At 38.8% G+C, this 23,679-nt stretch overlaps 1 protein-coding gene across 1 annotated transcript in view; it reads right to left on the bottom strand.

Annotated features, from left to right (window-relative positions):
* SLC35F1 (solute carrier family 35 member F1) overlaps positions 1-22,962 on the bottom strand; it is a 113,647-nt gene extending 90,685 nt beyond the window's left edge. Inside the window, exon 1 of the mRNA XM_023754177.1 lies at positions 22,788-22,962. Coding sequence (XP_023609945.1) covers positions 22,788-22,959 — 172 coding nt within the window. The 5' untranslated portion in view covers positions 22,960-22,962. The remainder of the gene's footprint in view (positions 1-22,787) is intronic.
* Positions 22,963-23,679: the final 717 nt, after the last annotated feature.

Here is a 23,679-nt window from a genome sequence, read left to right as displayed (position 1 = left end):
AGGGTGACTCATGGCAGCCATAGAAGCCATGTGACTTCATCCTGTATGTATGTCCTCTAGCATGAGACCACTGAGGATAAAACATATGCTGCTTGATTTTGTACACTGCAGATAAGAGGCAGAATAAAGCTGTCATGTAAATATGTCAAATCCTTTTTTGGGGGAGGGAACAAAACAAAGCTGAGTAAAAATAAAATGTTGTGGGTTTATTTTTTGGCATAGGGGGATTTTAATCTATTCATTCTAGCCCTATGTACTTACTCCTAATATGAACCAGACACCATGTTCGCTCTAATAAATAAGAGATGCAATCCTTGATCTCACAGAATTTAAAATGTACAAACTTAGACCAGGGCTCACAAACTCCAGTGCCTGTGCAATGAGCACCAGTTAGCCATTGTGGCCAACTGGCGGGTGTTCATCTTGTCCAGGGGGCAAACCACATCTCACTTCCCGGGGCTGTTGCCATCAGCCAGGCAGACTTACTATCGCCAGGTGTAATTTTCATAGAAGCTAAAAATCCATATTTTTATGTGAAATGTTCTAGCTTTTTAAATGTTTCCAATAAATTCAAATTTTCCTAAACATTGTGTGGGCCAAACACAGCACCATCTACAGTCCGTAAGAGGCCTATAGTCCCCAATTTGTCACTTCTGTGTTAAACAATTCTAACATATCATTATGACAAAAAGAATAATCCAGGTACAACCTGAAGCTGGAAAGGGGGTCCCTATACTGGTCTAGAAATGCTTCCAGGCACATCTACATCAAAGTTACTGTGTGGAGGAGAGAGCTGCTCACGTTATTTGATTTTTATTTCCACTTGACTTTTGTGGTTAGGTACTGTTTTGAGATTCCTTTTGCTCTCCCTGTATTTTTCCCTATTCTTTCCACTAATTCAAACTGGTCTTCGACTTTCTGTGTTATTGCCTCAGGAGAAATGTGTCAGGACCAAGGTGGAATTATTTTGCAAATCTTTCTGGCTTTCATTTTTCAAGGCATCAAACCTAAGGAGTAATTTGCAGAAGAGGTTAATGGAAGAAGAATTTTCCAGTATAGACAGTCTTGAATAACCAAAGGACAAAAAATAGCACTTACTTACTGACCCACGCAACAAAGAAATTCCTCCTAGACTAGAAAGAGGAGAAGGGAAAGAAGAAATAATCATGGGGTTCAGAGCAGTGAGGATTCCGGCTCTGCCTCTTGCTGATGCAGTCACTGGTACATTTAGGCAGAGGGGTCTGTAGGCAGCTGAAAGAATACAGCTGTACCCCAAGAATTCGGTGGAAATAACATCTCCTAGTTTCCTGTGATTATGACAAAAGAACCTTTGCCTTTTCCCTGACACTAGAAAAGATCTTGGAACCATGGCACAGCTCTAAGGGGAGGGGAGAGGCCCAGTGGCAACCAAGTGAGGTTTTCTTTCTCCGCATCAGTGGCTAAAGTTAAAAACAGATTGAGCCACAAAATCTGAGGATGTGGCCTGAAATTCACACCTACTACTGCTTTTAGTTATAGACATCACATGCTAAAGTGTTGATGTCTTCATATAAATTCCTTTGGAATCCTTCGTTTTAAAATACAGATATGGCACATATTTTTATTTTTTGTCAGTAATTCTATGTCCAGACCCTGAAAGACTCCAAAGACAGTCCCCGCTGTACCCCTTCCAGAAATTCAGGTGCAGGATACTCTTGTCCTTTGGAGGAAATCTTCTCTAACCTTGACTTCAGGGAGCAGAATTTTAGCTTAAATTGTGGCCATAGCCCGGCCAGTACGGCTCCTTGCTTAAGCATTGACCTATGAACCAGGAGGTCAGGGTTTGATTCCCCGTCAGGGCACATGCCTGGGTTGTGGGCTCGATCCCCAGTAGGGGGCGTGCAGAAGGCAGCTGATAGATGATTCTCTCTCATCATTGATGTTTCTATCTCTCTCTCCCTCTCTCTCTGAAATCAATAAAAATATATTTTTAAAAAATTGTGGCCATAAAATACACATACATGTGCCATCCAGCCATTTGGTATCTGTCATGGGTTCCAAAGCCAGCTGGTAAGCTTAAGAAAATAAAGACCTTTACTGCTAGTACCATTGCAAGACATCTGGAGTTGCTGTGATTGACAGTAGCATTCGGAGCCTCTGAATTTCTCTTACTTTTAAATAGATTGTCAGAGAGATATTTCAAGTTCTAGAGTCAGACCAAAGAGAAATCCTCCCAGGTGAGCATTGTTCAAAATTAATAGGCTTCAGGAGTTCTCTTGAACAAAAGAATCATGAGCATTATCTAAGTTTTACTATAATAGTCTTTAAGGATTAAATTTGGTCATGGAAAAGTACCATCAAGGTTATTTTACATTATAGGCCTTTGATAAGTTTATAAAAGTATAATTATGTCATAAATGTCTTTGTGCATAATTCATGTATACATATGAAAACAACATCATTTAATAACAATGAATAATATGGAATTTTCACCCACATCCATTTACCTCTTCGTTTTCAAATTGCTTTTTCATGCTTGGGTTTATTAATGTCTTGGCTTTATTCTGTACCCTATTGAATTTATTAAGCCCAAAGAATAAAGAAGGAGATAATACAGGATAAGTAAAGAAAGTAATAAAATAAAAAACAAAGACATAGAAAGAATTCTCCGTCAAAAGTTGCTTCTTTAAATAAATAAAATTAGCAAACATACTTTACAATATTTCTTGGTCTATTCATTATTTAGAGTACCTTAAAAATATCCCACTCCAATAGGTCAATTTTTAAAATCTATTTTGAATTTTTTTTACTAGCATTTACAAGCTTAAGTTTATTTACTTTCTTTTTTAACTAAACCTTTAAATCAATAGGTAGTGAGCCTCCTCATCAGTAAGGAATATTTTTATCAAAGTTTTTTTTAATAAAATGTAGCCACAGTAGCTCTCTTTTTGTTTAGTGCTTTTCCAGTTATCTTTTTTTCATTGTTTTACTTTAAATCTTTTTTAATCTTTTTAGTTTATGTGTATCTTTGGTAAACATCATACAGCTAGAATTCTAATGTGATCATTCTGAAATATACTCATTGTCTGGATTCCAGACACATAAAATGATTCGGGGGCTCATCTTGGCAAAATACACTAAATAAAGAATGAAAAGTAGAGGAACGCTTTATTCATAGGATATAGAATTATTGAAGTCAGCCATTTCAAATATTTCAATAATAAACTAAAAAGGCTGGTTAATAATTATGTATAACAGGATAGTGAAGGGGAGCTGGTTAGGATCCTGACCACCAAACCTATGTTTAGAGGGAAAGCCAAGCCATGCCCCTGTTTCAAAACCTCTGAGAAAAGCCTGCTTCTAGCCAGCTTAGTCTGCACAAATTTAACTGAGGAGAGAAATTAGTTTAATCTCTATCTAGGAAGAAAGGAATGCATTTAGTCATGTATATTCTGCATTAAAAAGTCTTCATTAAAATGTTTGGGAATGTGGACCTAGTCTTTTTATTATGGCTCTCCCTCCATAAAAACATTCTTAAGGAGAATGTTCAAAAATGATTTTGTTATTATCTAAGTTTAGTTTTAAGAGACAGAGTTGCAGAACCACCATGGGTGAATCTGATGATGTGTCAATCACAGACCTGCGTTTTTAGAGCACAAATCTACTCGCAAGGTCCTGAAAAGTCCTGGAAACAAGATAAAGGAGAAATCTTTGGCATAAATCTTCTGTCGGGCTGTGATTGACTGGATTTCTTTACAGGTCCTGTCAGTCTCTTAGTTGACTAGGGTTTGAAGAACGTCTTCACTGAGGCTTGGTGAATTTTCTCTATGTCTAGGTTATAGTGGAATTAAAAAGGCATCTGGTTTTTCTTCATAGAATTCTCCTTAAACTATTTGGGATTCCCTGTTTAAAAGCAAATGAGAAAGATAAAATATGCTAAAATTCACTTTAAATGTTTAAAAAAAGCACTAAAAATAAATTGTGTAAATGAGATGGTCTGCTGAATTAAATACAAAAGTAAAAGGACAGGAAAACCTTTTTAAAAAGAAGCTGTAGAAACACAAGGTCCAAAGCTGGACCCATCCTCACATACACAGGCAAACAGCTGGGCCCTACACACAAGGCCCTCTGATGAGAGAGGCTGGAGGAGGCAGAGAAGTGGGGCGTTCTGGTGCGGAAAGAGGGAAGATGAGGGGACATTTGGCATCCTTCACAGAAAGGTCAAAAATCCAAATCACCAAGTCGTAGGAGCTGCTGATATTTAGCAGTGTACATATCCAAGGGCTCTGAACAGAAGGAACAGGGAGCAGTGATGGGGATCTGACGAGCTGTGGCTTTCCGTTTTGGGTGATACTTGAGTTGCAAAGTTGGGAAAGTTACTATTGTAGTAGAACATCCACACCTTACAAAAATGAGCAAAGGATAATTCAACATCCACCCGCCCTAGTACTGCAACCAAAAGGCATTTACCAGGATGAGACAGGAAGCAAGGAACTAAAGGAGGATGGGGAAAGGCAAAGACTCATAGTTTGCAGGTGTATGGAGATCTGCTCTGTGGCTGGGGTCCTTTAGAATTAGAATCTGTCACAGGAGCTCACATGTGGCCATTAAAACCTAAATTTTCCCCCCTGGTTTTTTCTTATTTCTCTCTTTGTGGATTCCTTCTCCTGTCACTCTGCAAAGGAAGAAAGAAGCTGTGAATCTTTTCTCTCTTGCAGAGGGAATTTTATGGATTTCATATATTTACATTTCTTCCTTAGCTTTGTGATGGGCTCAGAAAAACTATGATTTTATATGTTTTTATTGTTAGAGTGAGAATGATGTGACTATATCCTAAACAGAAGCTACCATATAATTCTGATAACTTAATTAATTTCCCTAAGCCTCAGTGTCTTTCTCTATAAAATGACTTATACAGTAGTTTCAAGGCTGAAAATGATGGAGCTGTATTGTATATTCTCATTTCCTTTCTTTCCCTTCTTTGATTGGTACTTGAAAAGGTGCATATCATGGTCATAAAATCAAACGCACTGTGCACTGTTTCTTTCTCCCTTATTTAGTTGTGCTCTTTTCTTTGTCAATTTCCATCCATGTTGAACAAATTGACTTTTCACTGGTATTTCAGAAAGTCTTACTCATTCTGGAATAGACTGATTTTATTCAGAGCTATGGCTTAAGTAAATTAATAGCTGACCCTATAAAAATTATATACAATTGAATATGGCCTTTCAAATATCAAAGAGATTAACATTGTAATGATACCATCTCTGAGCACATAATATAACCATAATCAATATATGTGAATAAACAATTTTTATTTGCTACTCATCCCCATTTTTATAAGCCAGGAAATCTGAGTCTCAGCGATATTAAGTTGACCAGTATAAGGAAGGAGCATAACCATATCATCCTTGAACATAACTTTACTGTCCTGATTCCCACACCAGTCATCAAAGCCATGTTGCTAATTTATATTGATTTAGGAACCCTGGGGCCTCCTTTCGTGTCACATTCATTACTTCCTGCAGAACAGATAAGAAGCAAATACAGTTACTAAACTCACTAAACATTAATAAAAATGCCACAAAAGGGAAGAAAAGCATATGTAAATGACACTGAGTTGCTGAAATAGGTAGGATATCTTTGGCTGATAGGCATAATTCTGCACTGATACCGGCTAAAATTTTTCTATTTCTTGTCTATCCATTCTTCCTAGGCACATCCAAACCAGTAAACCTCCCCTGGAATCCAAATTTAAATATTGGAAAATACCCACAGGTTATCCCTCATATTCTGCTTTCTAAGCAAAAGTAATTTTTTTTTAATGAGTAGATTCTGATAAAACCCCAGCTAAAGTGACTCAAGTGCTTTGGTGCACTCGATGCCCTAAAGGACTATTACTGATGTCATTTATGTGATCACAAGCGTGTTTACAGCAGTAAAGAAAGCTAGGCCTAGGTAGCATTAATAACCCTACTAATTATCTATGTATGTAAAAGCCTAAGTGACCAGCCAACTGACTGACCAGCCAGTACTATGATGCACAATGACCACCAGGGGGCAGACGCTCAACACACAGGCATGGAAACATGGAACAGACTGATGAATCTCAGGGGGAACGGGGAGAAGGGTGAGTGGGAAGATTAACCAAAGATCTTATATACATACTAGAGGCCTAGTGCACAGATTTGTGCACCAGTGGGGTCCCTCGGCCTGACCTGCAGGGATTGGGCTGAAATCAGCTCTCTGACATCCCCTGAGGGATCCCCGATTGCAAGAGGGCACAGGCCAGGCTGTTGGACCCCACCAGTGCCTGAATCTGTACACCAGGCCTCTAGTACTGCTATAAAAGGTTTATGGATGATATCAATTTCTACAGCATTAATACGATGCTCTGGAAGTGACATTCTTCCAGGAGAAGGTATCACAGAGCTCATTTGTTTTCCCTTCTTTGTACTAACTCATGTGGAGATGAATACAAGTGAGTGAGTGAAAGAAAGAAGGAAACAAGTCCACTGGGAATCACTCTTACAAGAACAGACAGTGGGAGGGATCATTATCATTTCATATTTTTCTTTTAGGATTTAAAAGTTACTCCATCTTGCCAATAAATAGAAAAGGATGCTCATTTCACTGGTAATTAAGGAAATAAAATTTAAAACAATAAGATATTTTTTAACTTTCAGATCAATAAAAAATTACTGATAATATCCAATGTTCATAAATAAGTGGGGAAAAAGATATACTCTGTGGTTAGTAGGCTTTTGAACTGGTAATACCTCTTGGGGAGGAGCCATTTAGAGATATTAATCAATATTGAAAATGCCCTTGACTCAGCATTTAAGTTTTTAGAAATCTAAACTACAAGATACTCTCACATGTATTTAAAGATATATCTGTAGTAGGCAGTTGGACAGGCAAGAGCAGTGTAGGAATGATGGGCCAGGTACAGAAGTCACCAGGGTGGAAAAGCTGAGGGTACCTAGCAACAGACAATTGTAGGGTGGGACCTCACTCCCAGGGTGATCTTTGTTCCCTTAGCATATCACTGGTCATGCAGTTTAGATCTCCTGACCTTTCACATCATAGTGATGTAGCAGCCCCCTTAGAATAGGAACAAGGAGGGCAGAGAATAGCCTATGACTCTCTTCCATGATCACTCCCTTAAGCATTAAGCCCTAGAGATAGCATCTAGGCCTCAGCTATGTTTCAGCTCCAGGTCCAGAAAAGCGGCAAGAGGACACCAAGGCTGACATGAGAACCAGCTGCAATGGCTAATGATATGCTGCCCTGACCAATTAGTAGAGACCATGACTCTGCAATGACACACCTGGAACGTTGATGAATATTCTATTGAGATCCTCCTCTGAGACCTCCAAATAAAAACCCTCAAGACTCAGAGCAGCTCTCTGTCTCTCTCTCTCTCTCTCTCTCTCTCTCTCTTTTTCCTAAGTTCCAAGGGCCCTTATTTTGCCCCTGTAACTGGGTTCCTGAGCCCACACAGCCCAGCTGGCTCACCTTTTCTACCTCTGTGACTTTCTAAATAAAATTTTTCTCTTATAATTTGAGTTCTTTGGCTCTGAATTCTTTCTTTGCTGAACTCAAGTACTGAGGTTACTGAACTGAGGTCCAGTAACATTCTGGTGCCATTTCGTCACTAACATATGTGTAAAGATGTTTCTTGTAAAATAAATGGAGTAATCCAATATTGGAAACAACCTGTAGGTCCACTCATTGTGAGTTTATTGATACTACTATAGCAATTAAAACTATAAGTAAATGCACATATACTGAGATGAAACATTTTCCAGGATATATTATTAGAAAAAAACAAAACAAGTTTCAGAACGATATGTATTTTTCCTCGCACTTGCATGAATAACACATTGTAATGTTTTTGAATGCATATGCATAAAAAATGCTGTGAAAGATGAATAAAAAAAATTAGCAAAGATTTCCTTTGAAGAAGAGAGTGGGATTTATGTGGAGGGTGGAAAGCATAATCTCTTTTATAAAAAAACATTTACATCTGTATTTTCAATGTTTATAATTACATTAGCAAGTAATGTTTATAGCCATGCATTATTTGTGTAATTTAAAAAATAAAAATAAATCTTAAAAATGGTTACAACATTGTTACCTCAAATATTGTTTCAGAGTTTTTTGGCTTTTCATGTTTTTTTCCTTAGTATTTAGCAGTTTTATAAAATAGACATCAGATTTAGAAGCAGTCCAACAAAAATCTTTAATCAGAAGATTTATTATTAAGGCTTTTCAATTTATTTTAACTTTCAACTAAATTGAGTTGATTTTAATTAGAAATTCTACATGAGGAGATTAATAGAAGTCTTTGAGTTTAGCGATAATGCTGTATATAGAGCACAGTATCGATCAAAGTTATTTCTTATAAAACTAGTACCTAAAATATTAAGTTTATTTGTTATATTAGGATCAATGTTTCCCACTCTGAAATCCAAGACAACTTGGCTTGCACTTTAAGACACCCTTCTCAGAGAACAAAACTTAGAATATTACATCTTTGGGCTCTTTTACTCAAATAGACAGGTTAGACATCAGAAATAGAAACATTCTAGTATCTTGGTTTTGAGCTTCTTGGAATCCTTATTAAAAGACCTTATTTTGGTTCTCAGGATGAAGCTGAGAAGTACCTGTCGATTTGAATGGCTATGGAAAATAATCATTTTTTCTTAACCAATTCCTCCTACAACTTTTTAAAAATCCTGATTTCAATATAAATCATAAGTGAAGAAGGATTTACATAATCATCCAAGTCTGGTTGATTACTGCACTTTGCTTGGAGCAAATAAAGTTTTACAAGAAGGATGACAGTGAAGAATGTGTGGCAGATGGCAGAGACAGAGCAGTCCTGGGATGGCAGCAGCAGTGCTGGTGAGGTGATGGGTAGCTTGGCTTAGGCAATGCTAGAGCTGATGGGGATGGAGAGAGGGCATCTAAAAGTGTCACACGTGGTGTCTGGTCCACAGTGGGCTCAATAAATATCTGTGAAATGTAACTGAGGTCAACTTTCCATCAGTCAATATATTCCACAACCAAATGAAACTTCAATCCCAGAGATGACGGGAGTTGCCCAAGTTAGTTTGTTGGCGGTGTTTAAACTTTAACCATGGGATACACAGCAAATTCATTCCTGTGTTCGGTGATATGCTTGTTAGGGAGAAATACCTTTTCCTAGTTTTCAGGTGAAGCCATGAATAAATAGATGTATAGCAAGGATTTGGGTATAAGATTAATAAGATACAATAATGGTTTCTTCAAATGAATCATAATCACTGTTGCATTTAGTTGGATATTTATCTGTACTTCTTTTTGAAAATTAATTGGGACAATTGGAAATTGGCCACATTGTGGCCCTGGTTATTAGGTGCACAATTAATTGACCTCTCTACAATCCTATGAAAAGGTAACTGAATATCTTGAAAGAGAGGTGCTGAATATTTTCTGAACGGAGCGTTCTGCTAAGAAATGAGTTGAGCTAGTTGGTCAAAAGCAAGAGGTTGATATTTTGTTCTTTCTTCCTGCTCCTCCACAGATGCTCATGGTCCCAGGGAGGGGCTGACAGTCTTTCTCCTCTGGCAGGTATGGAGATAAAGCCTAGGAACTCTGATATTCTCCACTGTGTTGTTACTTCTCACTTTATAACATTACATTATTGTGGTTTCTAATATTTTATAGGAGTTATTAGAAACATGGGAAAAGTTTAGGTTCATGTAACAGCAAGTACTAAAGGGACATCCCCAAGTCACCAGAAGAGTTAAGGCTTCTTAAAGCCAGACAAGTAAAGAACTATTTGCCAATACATAGAGGGGTCATTTAAGTCAGGCAAAGTGACTAGACCTGTGATCCATGTATAACTGCTTGTAAAAAGAGAAGAGACCTTTGAGGGTGTTGGAAGTCACTAATAAACACGAATGTAGTCAATTGCTCTAGCTCATAAAAGCCTATCAGCCAAGAAGTCACCACAGCTAAGTTTAAATAAAGAAGGTGGGTCATGACTGTGCTGTATTCTCCCAAGAAGACTGGTGGGGCTGGTGCAGGGATTGGTGAAACAGCTGTTCCCCTTCTTAATACAAAGTCAGGGTCTGGAGCAAAGAAAGTGTGCGTGATCAAAGGAAGGCCAAGGGGAAGACCATGAAACAGCAATGCATTGATCCTAACTGCTTGTAATGAATCCTTCGGCTGCAAATAACTGGGAAAGGGAGGATTGGTGGCTGATGGACGGAGAAGTAAATTCTTTTGGAATGAAGATGTGGTGAAGATAAGAGAAAGCAGAGCCCTCAGATGTGTACTCTTGAAATTACAGGTACTTTTTACTTGTCACTCTCCCTCCCTTGTCTGTGAACTTAGGAGGGGTGGGAGAAGGGAGATCATTTTTCCTCCATCAGGTATCCTTTATACGTAGTAATACAGTGCCTATTAGAAGGCCCTCAAAACATATTGGCTGACTAAATGAATGAAATCATGTATGAAGGAAAGAAAGAAGTGATTGAGTAAGGTAAGATAACTTAAATTTAGATAAAAATTTGAATAAGATGCAATCAGGCCAGAGACTTCTTGAAGGTTCTGTATAAAGTACGGACAGAACTAAAATTATAAAACTTCAGGCTAGGAATGGGTTGCATCCCTGGCTTGTGCACCAGGTTGATTCCATCAGTTAAGAGACATTCTGAGTATAGGAACACATTTACAGTGTCTTTCCTGTCAGGTATATCTGATGTCAAAACAACAGAAATCAGGGGGTGAGATCTACTAAATTTCTATATAGTAAATAACTTACAATTTTTAACATTGCACAGGCTTCTATATTTATCCCACTTACATAAGCTCTGCCCACACATTTCTCTGTTAAAAAGAAGTTACCAAGTTCCTTTATTTTTAGAAGATGAACTCTTTGCTGGCTTCTGAGTGATTTAACTCAGTTTCTTTTAGTCTGAAAAAAAGTTTAAAATCAATAGCTTGCTTAAAGCTGTGCTATAATGGTCCTGAGATTAACACAGCACAGCTGGGAATTTCAACCTCAACGAATGACATTCACTGAGCCAAAGGTTGAAATGTGCTTGCAGGTATAGAACCTGCTGCTTTGAATTTGGTGAGGCCCCAGTAGTCCATCGAGTTTGCCTGCAGAGGGCACCTCCTGCAGAACGATGATTCCACGATCAGTGACAGTGGATCACGATCATTGAGCACTGGCTCCATGATCTGTGACAGCATGGCCTTCCCCTCTTCTCATCTAGAGGATGGCATGCTGGCAGCCACTTCCCTGGCCGTGTAGACCCAATTACTGTGCTCTCTCAGGGCATTTTCAGCTCTTTTTGATCTTGGATTATTTTTAATTTTTCCCTCTCCCCATGCTGACTTTATTTTTCAATGTTGAGATAGAAAAAAGATTCTTACCCTGTCAAAATATGGAAGCGAGATTCTTTTAATCAACTCACGTAAGGATAATTCTTGTCCATGCAACAGTTTATTAAGTAAAGCTTGATCTTTGCTTATAGATTTCTTACTATGGTTTCCATTGAAATTCCCTTAAAACAGACAGACTGCTCATTAATTATTCCAAATAATTGATGGAGGTCTGGGATTGGGGGTATAAAATAGGGACCCAACGCTCCTTCTGGGAATGCATCTGAAGAATTCCTATGATTATAATGATAGAGTCTTCTAAAGTATCCAGGGCCCTTGTCCCAAGAACTAATTCTTTGATGAAAATTATCAGGAACAGAAATACCATCACCTCCTCCCACCCCCGGCTTTGGTCAGACCACACTTCTTTTTCTTCAACCTCTCCAGTTGGCACGTGCCTCAGTCAGCAGGCCAAATGGAATGTGATTTTCCCAGCTGCTTTGGACCTGCTTTGCTTTCTGGAAGTGTATGAAGTTGGTTGCAGTTCACAGATGCATTCTGTGTGTGTTATACAGAGAAAACATTCAGGGGAAAGGGTAGTCAAGCTTAGTTTGCAACATACTTGATCTTCATTGGTGACCCTGTGCACCAAGCCTTCTCTTGAGCCAAGCATAGTAACCGGAGGGCTTATTTGAAGACATGGCTTTCACTGAATCTAGAGCCTCTCTACACGGTCTACATTTGTCATGACAGTCCTATCTCAGTAAAGGGTTGGGGAATGTTTTCCTTCCTACCTCTTCCCATTTGTGTATCACTTTTGTCTGTATGAGCAGGAAAAGGCCGGGCTGAAGAGAGGAAACAAAGACATAAAAAACACACGCACAAAAACAAGGAGAGAGAAAGGGTGGGAAGCAATTCTGCCTTGAGATTTCACAGTCATGATCAGAGCTCTAGACAAAGATGCATTTCTGGGGCAAGCACCAGCCTAGGGAATTGTTCTGTCAACTCTTTTCCTTTGGCACCTCCCTTTCCTGTCCCAACCTCTCCTCGTTTGGACCATTTGAGTGAAGTGATGCCTGAAAGTAGGAGGGTGGCTCTGGCTCTTTCTGGTCAGATTCTGGGTGACCACTGTTTCCCTTCGCTTGGTTTCTGAAGAAGGAGCCTCACTCTACACCCTGAGGGAGGGGATGTAGGCTAGTACATTCTAGAATTAGTCCTGTGCTAGTGTGATAATTGCATCAGCAAGTTCCTACTCACATTGGATGCTTTAGTGGTAAAAAATGGGCCTAAAACCTCTCTCTCTCTCTCTCTCTCTCTCTCTCTCTCCCTCTCCTTTATGAATCTTATCAGTGCCTGCTCTGACATCCAGCAACTAGTTAAAACTTTAAATGCTGGAATGTGGCTAATGAATTTCAGGGTCCTTGTGGCAGAATCTATTCACATTAAGGGTTACATGTGTAAAATCCAAGTTGCTGGAGAGGAGAATCAGAATTTATGAGGCAAATCTAAAGCTGATGATGGTGGATCACAGTGGTCATCGAATGCTTTCTATATGCCTGACACTGTGCTAGGAATTTTCCAAATACATCACCTCCTTTAGTCCACACAAACCCTCTAAGTCAGTTATTATTATCCTGACTTGCAGAATAAAGAAATACAACACAGACAAGTTACGGAAACTTCCCAGGATGGCTCAATGGCTCTGGAATTTTAATTGAATTGAGGAACAGAAAAAGTCTAGACCCTAATTGTTTAAAATTATATTTTAATTTCATGAATTTAAGTCCTAATTCCTAATTATGATTCTTAAAGATAGACATTTTCTTAGACGCGACTAACTAGGCAGTTGAAGGCAAAAGAAAGTAATATGCATTCTCTTTCATAGAAAGAAGGGTCAGATAGTAAAACATGGTCAGAAACATATATTCTGATCACATTTTCTTTGATTTGGAATCATTTCCTCTATTTTTTTGCCTCCCATAGATCACTGAAGGAGTCCAGCCACTCCAACTTGTAGTCAGAACGCACCATTTGCAAGCATTACATTTAAATTTGGTGAGTTACATGATCCTCTTCCCGGCCCTCAAAAATCTCAGAAATGGAAACCAATGAAACCAGACGTGCAAAAATTGCATAGACAGGGAATTCTGATCTGAGAGAATCACAATGCAATTCTAATCGTGTGAAAGAAAAAAATGAAGCAAATCTCACACTGCAGACTGCAATGGTGTCTGCAAGATGGCTAACTGCTGAGTCTTTGATTTAATGAAAACTTAGAGAAAGCAATTCAATTCACTGCAGGGACTGCTTTGTTCTTCCATTATAATTCTTTTTAAGGCAAAAGATGATTGTAAGGATAAACTCCATTCCTTGGAATTTTTACACTAATTACACACAAAGCACTATTTTGGCAGAAGGGGCCTTATCGCCTTCAGGCAATACAGTTATCATCCTGTAACCACCCTTCATGCTCCCAGATGAACGCTGGAGCGTGCCAGTAATGAGTCCGCTCTATGCCAGCTCTCAGCATGGAGAGCTGAATGCTTAAAGATTTCCAGAATTAGCAGCCAACACGGACTCCAGATAAAACAGGGAGACAATACCTCCCTCCAAGCTTATCTGCCATTTGAAATAAAAGAACTAGGGCATCCACTAATAAAGTAAATGGCACGGGGAATGGGGGATGTATACTCTGTATGTGTGTGCTCTTGTAAGTTTACATGAAGATACATTAAGAGAAGATGATGTGCAAATTCATGTCATTTTCCTCCAATCTAAAAGTCACTTATTGTGCTAAGTGATATTGAAAGTTCTGGGTAAGGTATTTCATCCACTCTCGCATAAACAGGACATAAGCTATCGGATACTATAAGTTTGATTACAACTGTGGGAGACTTGACTTAGTGCAGATTTACTCATAAGCACCACACATGTATGGAATGTGTATAATTTTGCAATGTTTAATGGAGTATGAGTTTGATCGATAACAGTTCCTGTCCCAGGAGCAAGTTTCTTGGATTAGGTACATTTTGGGGGGAAAACTATCCTCATTCTTGTGGTCTGAAAGCATGTGACAATAATGATGGGATTTCTGAATATCAGAAAGTGACTGAAGGACTAGCTATATATCTGAAACTGAGCCCAAGGATATATTATTTCATCACAGCAAACAAGGAGTGATAGTAGACAGCCAATTAATTCTCTCCCCCCCCCTTTGGTCAAGTGTTTAAAGCATAATTTACATGTAATAAAATTCCCCTCTTTAAAGCATAAAGTCTGGAGAGCTTTGACAAATGTATGTAGCCATGTAATCTCTACAACAATCAAGATCTATAGAGCATTTCCATCACCCCCAAAGCTCTGTTGTGTCCCTTTGAGGTCATTCTCCTCCTCCCACCCCCAGGCTCTGGCAACCACTGATGTATTTCCTGGCCTTCATAGTTTTGCCTTTTCCAGAACATCACGTTACTATGCATTATGGAATTGTGCAGTGTGTACGTTTGCATGTCTGGCTTCTTGCACATAGCATAATGTTTTTGAGATTAAGCCCTGTTTCAATAGCTTATTCCTTTTGATGGCTGAGTATACTCCATGGTATGAATTTACCACCATTTGGTTATCTTTTCACAAGTTGATGAGCATTTGGGTTGTGTACATTTTGGGGCAATTGTGAATAAAGCTGCAATGTATGTTTGCATATAGTTCTTTGTGTGGACATTATGTTTTCATTTCTCTTGGAAGAATGTTTGTTTGATGATGGTAAATGTTTGTTTAACTTTATAAGAAACTGCTTTCCAAAGTGTCGGTAGTAGTTTGCATCCCCAGCAACAGTATATGAGAGTTCCAGTTGCTCCATACACTGCTAGGCAGTTTTGCTAGAACTGGATTCTAATTTTCTCTTGTGATTTTTCTCTACCAATTTCCCAACGTGGTTTGTATATAGACCCCCACCTGCCGCACCCCCCTTTCTTCTCCTTTCCCTGACAAATAAACATAATTCTGATGGAGTGTCTCCTAAGGATGCATCTTAGAAACCCCTGAGATACAACCTTTCTATACTGTGGGGGATGAACTCTCCAATCATACTTACAAAGTAAAAATAAATGCAACCCAACAAGGAATAGAAATGGAGTAATTTCCCATAAGGGAGACTTTAAAAAAAAAATCCTCACTGAGGATATTTTTTCCATTGATTTTTAGAGAGAGTGGAAGGGAGAGGGAGACAGAGAGACACATTGATTGACTGCCTCCTGCTCACCCAACCAGATGAAGCCTGCAAGCCTAGGTGCATGCTTTTGACTGGAATCAAACCCAGGACCCTTCAGTCTGCAGGCTGGTGCTCTATCCACTGAGCCAAACTGGCTAGGGCAAAGGAGACTTTTTAAGAGGCTCCAGTGAATACTGTCTCACTAGACTTAAGTGACAGTAATATTCCCCCCAAGACTCCCAAGAGAGTTATAATTCAGCATTTACATTTGCCAAAGGCTTCCTATTCTGCCAACCCATTAACAGCCCCTTCTCAGTGGTTTAGTCAAGGTTATCCAGAAAATTGAAAACTGAGCTGTGTGTGAACAGAACTTGGGCTTCTGCTCAGAAAATCCTGGATCCTGCTTGAAGTCTTTTCATTGCTGTGGCCTGCATTTTTTACTTCTATGGGAATGGGCAAAGGGAATCCCATAAAAGGAAAGGGGCAAAGAATTACAGAGGCAGAGCAGTATAAACTGAACTGGGAGGAGAGAACTCCAGGTGACTCTAGAGTCAGCACACTGTGAAATGCCAGGTACTGGTTTCCAGGCCTCTGTGTGGCTCTCCTAGAGGTCTATATTATTCTGTATGAAATCCTACATTTCTCTAATGACATTGATATTTTTAATCTTGCAACATTGGTCATTGAGAATTTAGCCAATATATTCTTATGCAGAAAGTGTAGTGTGTTGGCTGGGCCGGCGTGGCTCAGCAGTAGAGCATCGACCTATGAACCTGGTGGTCACAGTTCGATTCCCAGTTGGGGCACATGAGCAGGTTGCAGGTTCCATCCCCAGTGGGGGATGCGCAGGAGGCAGCCGATGGATGATGGATGATTCTCTCTCATCATTGATGTTTCTATCTCTCTCTTCCTCTCCCTTCCTCTCTGAAATCAATATATATATACATATACATATACATATATCAATATATATACATATACATATACATATACATATATATGTATAGTGTATATATACATATACACTATATATATATAGTGTGTCTGCTGAGCACACTATATATATATATATGTATAGTGTATATATGTATAGTGTATATATACATATACACTATATATATATATATAGTGTGTCTGCTGAGCACAAATGGGAAGCCTGTCTTGCATTAGAAGAGGCAACAATTACCGTCTGATTAATGCTTCCCCAGTCACCACCAAAAGAAGGAATACTTTTTTGACATAAATACCGAGAGGAACATTTGTTTAAAATGCCGAGGGCTATGGTACTGGACCATTGGGCCATGAGTTGCATCCATCTGTTGTGTGTAGACAAGACTGTCACTTTTATGTATTTCTCTCATTTCTCACTGCCCTACTTGAGTATATGAATGGGAAAGGGAAAATGGTAAGGGAGCTGAGAGAGAGTGAGTGTTTGAAATACCTGAGCTCATTTCTTCAGCTTCCCCACTTAGAACTGAAATTTGAACTAGACCTTTAGGTTTTCTGTCTTCTGGAATGTAATCCAACATGAGAATATTTCTCATGAAGAGTAAGGCATGGATTTACTTTTCAGTACTCTCTTTAGAAAAAAAATAACAGGGATTACACATGGAGATATTTTTATGAGTGCTCCATTAGTACTATTAGAGGTTGTTTCATTTTCACAATCAAAGAAATATATGAAATGACTCAAGAAATACCTTAATGTCTATGTTTCAAGAATTTTTTAGAGAGCAACATGCATGCAATTCTTATCAAATTGCTTTTAGCTAGAAGCTTGTCTTTTATTTGAAATTGAAGAGTTTATAAAAATATCTTTCAATGAAAAAGAAAAAGATGTAGAAATAGCAGTCACCAGGAATATATCTACAGATGGTCAATGGTGACAACATTTTATTTTATTTCCAGGGTCTACATATAAAAAGAAACAGATACTTCTCATTCTATCATGTTTTCATTACTGACACGCCCCCCTTCTTTTTTTTTTTTTTTACCACCATGACGAGAAATAAAAACAAGGAATTAAAAGTTTTTTGTTTGTTTTTCCCTTGGCATCCTGCTTTTCAACCCTTACCTCCCCCATCACTGAGTAAAATGTAGATAGGAAAATAAAAAGGATTTAGAGAAACAAGAACTGAAAAAAGCTGGCAGAAGAAGAAAAGGAGGAGGAAATTACTGACTAAATCCTTGTGGTTCATATACACTCAGAAGTTACAAATTGCCAAAAAAGGAACCATGGGTATTTATTATTTAAGAAGCACTGAAAGTAGTTCCAAGAATCAGCAGGATTCTTGGAACAGTTGATAAAAAAAGCTCTTGGGCAAACAGTTCGATGACATATTCTTTTCTTGATAAGAAATATATCCAATTTTCACCTTTGTGTTTTTAAAAGCCTGTCAGATCTCTTGCTGCTAACAACACAAATGGAAGAACAAGTTGGGCTTCAGTTAGACCCAGCCTGTTCTTCTTTCCTCTTGTTTATAGTCTTTGCATTTGTGTTTCTCTGCTTCCCGATTTCAGCTAGAGGAACTGCATGAAATTTTAAGAAAAAAGTAGGCATGAAAAAGAGTCTTCTTTTGAGAATCTCCTTGGCAAATACGTAAGTTTTTTAAACTCTCACTAGACTTTCTTAGTTGCATTCCTGTGGGATATTAGAATATATATATTTTTCTGCCCCCAGTTTCTGATACCGAATTCCTAACACTCTTGTAATTTCCTATGTGATGAGAACACAAGGAGCACCTGACACAAGGTTCCTAAATACCTTGGAATTTCCAGGGTGCTAGGAATGCCTTCTGTTTTAATGAGGTATCACGCTTAGTGGTCTCCTGGAGAAGGGGGTGGTGGGGAGGGTGCTGGTCACCAGAAACTGCAATCCATGATTAGATGCTTGGAATTATTAATCCCACTTCCCTCTTCCCCAGAGAGGTGAGAGGGCTGGCAGTAGAGCTAATGATTGATCATCCTATGTCAGTGGTTCTCAACCTTCTGGCCCTTTAAATACAGTTTCTCATGTTATGACCCAACCATAAAATTATTTTTGTTGCTACTTCATAACTGTAATGTTGCTACTGTTATGAATCATAATGTAAATATCTGATATGCAGGATGGTCTTAGGCGACCCCTGTGAAAGGGTCGTTCGACCGCCAACGGGGTCGCGACCCACAGGTTGAGAACCACTGATCCTATGTAATGAAGCCTATATAAAATCCTGAAAGGACAGGGTTCAGAGAACTTTGGGTTGGTGAGCATGTGGAGGTGCTAAGAGGGCAGTTGGTGTATCCAGACAGGGCATGGAAGCTCCACACCCTGTCCCACATACCTTGCCCTACTCATTTCCTCCATCTGTGTGTTCATCTATACCCTTATCATATCCTTTCATAATAAACTGGACCACAGTTTATTTTTCCTCTGGAGGGGCTCTAAGAAATTTACCATGTCCAAGAAGGAGGTCCTGGGAAGCTGCAATTTATATATAGCCCATTGGTCAGAAGCAATTGGCATTTGGAGTGAGGGGGGCAGTCTTGTGGAACTGAGCCCTTAACTTTCTCCACGTAGACAGTGTCAGAATTGTGCTAAATTGTGGGACACCCAGCTGGTGTTGCAGATTGCTTGGTGTGGGAAAAACCTCCACACATCTGGTATCAGAAGTGTTATAAGTGTAGTAGTAGTGTGAGAGTAAAGGAAAGACACACAGGAGGAGTACTGAGTTTTTCTTTATCGTTCCTGAAGACCTACTTTGTGCATACAAAGAAGTAACAGCTATCTCAATTTAACTAAATTCTCAAAGTGGAGACAATGTTAATGGAACTACTTTTTTAAAGTACTTTTTTTCCCCTACAAAAGTTATTAGTGAAGTTGCTTGTTATGAACATGAGATTTTTTTGAATTTTAGAACCATCTGGAATAAAAACCTAGCTCTAATTAAGGAGAAAAATAGATTTAAAATTTGTTCAACAAGACATATATATATATATATATATACTTTTAAGGAGGATGGTACTCAAATTTTGCAGGGACTAATGAATAATCAGGAACAAGTTCAAAACTTCAGTTTTGAACTGGAGTTCCACCAGAACTTTTGCTGGAATGTGTTGCTTCAGAGTCTTTGATCATTGGTCCAATGCAAACTTGATAAAAAGAATACAATTTGAGGTCAAATTTCCACAAGACTTTTGTAATCACAGCACCCTTAACACTTTTGAAGTGCTTCTTGCATTTATCACACTGTGTTCACAGACAACAATCATAACTGTTTAAAAACTGTATGATTAAAATTAGAAAATGAGATGTCTTTAGACATATATTCCAGAGTCTAAATTCTTGCTGTCATGTGGCCTAAGGTGACAGCAAATGAATGTGGCGGCCCAGCAGGGTGGGGATGGCTGTGCTGGAAAAATTGGGAAGATGGCATCTCCCTGGGTCCTCATCTCAGCCTCTGAGGAGAGTGGTCAGGGAGCAATGGGAAAGGAGGGGAAACTGGCTATGAGAGCACCTCCCCGTACACACCAGACCTTCCACCCTTCCTTTTGCTCTGTGGTTCATTCCCTCCCAAATCTTGAGGTGCAAGAGGCAAGAGATTAGTATGTTTCTAGAACATTAGTGCTGAAGCAGCCCACACAAAATTAATGCAATTACGACGCTGATTTCCAGATGTTAGCTTAATGCCAGCCTATTAAGATTTCTAAAGATGAAGATTAAAACAAACAAACATTATGAGCAAACACCCAAATAAAGACATGTCAGCAGATTTAGTGATAATATGAGGCAAAGGAAAAAAAAATCTCCAGATAGAACATTTTGGAAGTTGGTTTTCTTCATCATTGATGGGAGTCGACAGCATTTTCTCAGGCCCTCTTCCGTCTTCTTTCCAGAGAGCCCCCAGATTCCTTGCTGCCTCTAGCCCTCAGCCTCCTCCCACTTGTGCCTCTCCCTGCACACCCTGCCCATCTCACCCCAGTCTTCGACCACATCCTCCTGATTTCATTGCTGTGCCCACTAGACCTTGCATTAAGGGCTGGTTTCTGAATTAGAGTTTTAAAATTCAAGGGAAACACCCTCCTTTTGCTTGAAAGTACCTCTCTTTCCTCCTCTTGCCTCCCTTGGAGTGGGCAGGGTGGGCCAGGAAGGCACACAGCCCTGGTCAAGGGCGGGTCTCTACTCCTAGTTCTATAGCCTGGAGCAGGTTCTGGATGTTGGAGCAGCTTTGGTTTTCTCATTTAAAAATTTTTGGATAATAACACGTATTTCCTTTGATTGAAGGAATAAAAGAGGGAATTCACACATATAGTGCCTGGTACATTATAAGTTTCAATAAAAGGTATTATTATTATTATTTTGCTACATTAATTTTCTAAGCTTTTCTGTCTCTTTTTGTGACTATTTCATAGAATGGCTTGATTCTACTTTTGTACTGATGCAAGTTTTTGTTAAATTTCTGAACCCCTAGAAAGTAAGGTGAACAAGAACTCAAAGACTAGTTACAATTCGCCTTCTCATAGTCTGGAATGTTTGATTCTCAACGCCACAGAGAAGATAAATTTACCACTTTCATGTGAATTTTTTTTTTGTAATATTAAAGTATTGCAAAATCGTGTTAAGTTTAATTTTATTATTCTTATTCATACTCCTTGTACTGAGCTAACTAAAACAAGCACCAATAACATATATTTTTGAGAAGTAAATGAAATTAGCTTCTTCAGTACTTTAAACAAATCCAAAGTTCAACTAGAATTCAGTCCCAACTTGTTCATTTCTATTCTCCCTCTAAGACAAAATCTAGTAGTGGCCAAATCATTATAATTAAGCAATATTATTTTGGATAGTAATCTAAATAAGGAAATATAAAAATAAAATACTAATATATAGTTCTTATAAAAGTTTTTAAAAAGTATGACTATTATGTTCATCACTTTAGAGACACAGAAGCATGGAACAGACTGACAATCTCAGAGGGAAGGTGGGTGGGAGGTGGAAAGAGAGTAACCAAAGAACTTATATGCATATGTGCATAACCCATGGACACAGACCATAGTTTGATGAAAGCCTGGAGGAGGTGGGGTACGGGGTGGAGGGAGTCAATGGGGAAGAAGGGGACATCTGTAATAATTTCAACAATAAAGCTAATATTTTTTTTTAAAAGCATGACTATTAGCCCAACCAGCATGGCTCAATGGTTGAGCATTGACCTATGAACCAGGAGGTCACGGTTCAATTCCCAGACAGGGCACATGCCCGGGTTGCAGGCTCCATCCCCAGTTGGGGGGAGGGGGTGGGTGCAGGAGGCAGCCAATCAATGATTCTCTCTCATCACTGATGTTGCTATCTCTCTCTCCCTCTCCCTTCCTCTCTGAAATCAATAAAAATATATTTTTAAAAAATATATAACTATTAGAATTGATATATACAACTGTTCATAGATTCTTATTTATTATTAAGGTATATAATTGCCTTCAAAGTTACTAATGATTATTTTTCAAATGCACATTTTATAGTCAATAGTTACTATTGGGGGGAAATTCGTGGCTATTTCTAGGTCATAGATAAAAATGTATACACCAGATCCAGTGGTTTAATCATAAAGCTGTGAGGTATACGCTCCAGAGATATAGCCAAAGGATTTAAACTGCAATCGCCCCTTAAAATGTTTTTCTTGCATTGATTCTTGGAGGTCTTGTTTTATTGCTTTAGCTATTTTAAGTTTAGACAGAACATCTTACCTGGCCATTTGTGGTAGTTTTCTTTTCTTCCTTCCCCACTTTGCTATTATTAGAGTTGTTTTGTGTTTACTACTTTTACCCTTCCCATGACACTTTCCCAAAGAACATATATTTGTCTGTAATTCCCTTGAATTTCTCAGGGCTACCATTATTTAAGACAGCTGTACCGGGCCTGTTCCAGGTTCCATAGAAGCACTCTATTTAGATTCACAAAGGGGTACGAGGAATTTTACCAGAAATTCACATAGTGAGCAATTGTACATTTCTGCCTATCCATGCATTTCCCACTTCACACTGAATTCACACAATTTATACTTCTTTGTGATTTATTCATTCATTTCATTTACTGTATGACTGTAAAATAGAAAAGTGAGGTATGGGGTTTTGAATTATCACATGATGCTATAAGTGAAAAAGTTATCTGGTCATGGCGCCTCATTTTTCTAGATGCTTGTAAAAGAGAAACTTGGCTACATGGCCGGTGTATTTGCATGCTTACCTTGTCTGACAGCCAGCGTGGTGGTATAGACCAGGAAGAGAAGAATGTAATTGAGGAAACTCTGGAAGACTGGTGTGTTGGCATGGAAATCTTCGGACAAGTACTTGCTGGTCAAGCCAATTCCACAAATAAGGAGGGACAACACCTGGCCTAGAGCCACAGAGATTAACATCTCCCTGAAAAATAAAGAGAAACACAGCAAAGATCAGCAGTAAGTCCATTTAAACAACATTTAAAATTTATCGAGCATTTATGCTATTCATTGGGCTAAGTGCAATACACAGTATTTCTTTTAATTCATTACAGCAATGCTATGAGGAAGGTGCAATTGTTACTGAGGTTTTATAGGAGGAAAATCTAATGCTTAGAGAGCTTAAGGAATTTTCTCCCAGTCACATAACTAGGAAGTAGCGAAGTGATAAAACTGGGAATTGAGACGAAATCTCTCTAAAGGACCCTGGCTTCTAGCCACTGCCCTCCAGAGCCCGTGGGGAAAGTTAACACCATTCCGATGCCCGCCATAGAATTCACCAAGTGTTCAGAAACCTGAGTGAGAATCTGAACACCAACCAGGAGAAATCATATTCCAACCCTGTCATCAGGCTCTTATACCAATAACTGAGACTTTTCTTTACAGATAGAAATCTTGGATCCTGGAACACGGAAATGAAGAGGCTGTACAAACCCCTGAAAATCCAGAAGGACCACCTCCTCTCCACTCCCAGATTGGGGGGTCCCAGTTGGCTCTAGAAAGCATTAGTAAGCACTTCTAGCCACTCTGCTCTGCTTAGGTTATAATTGCTTACACATTACAACTGTTATTCATGAAGGAAATTTAATGACCAAAGTGGTCACTTGAAGTGAAATATTGCAAGATCTGTAGATATTTTCT

Source organism: Myotis lucifugus, unplaced genomic scaffold (assembly GCF_000147115.1).
Source record: "Myotis lucifugus unplaced genomic scaffold, Myoluc2.0 scaffold_57, whole genome shotgun sequence".
NCBI classification, from domain to species: domain Eukaryota; kingdom Metazoa; phylum Chordata; class Mammalia; order Chiroptera; family Vespertilionidae; genus Myotis; species Myotis lucifugus.
Note: the sequence above shows the minus strand (reverse complement) of the source record. Positions and strands in the feature narration are given on the sequence as shown.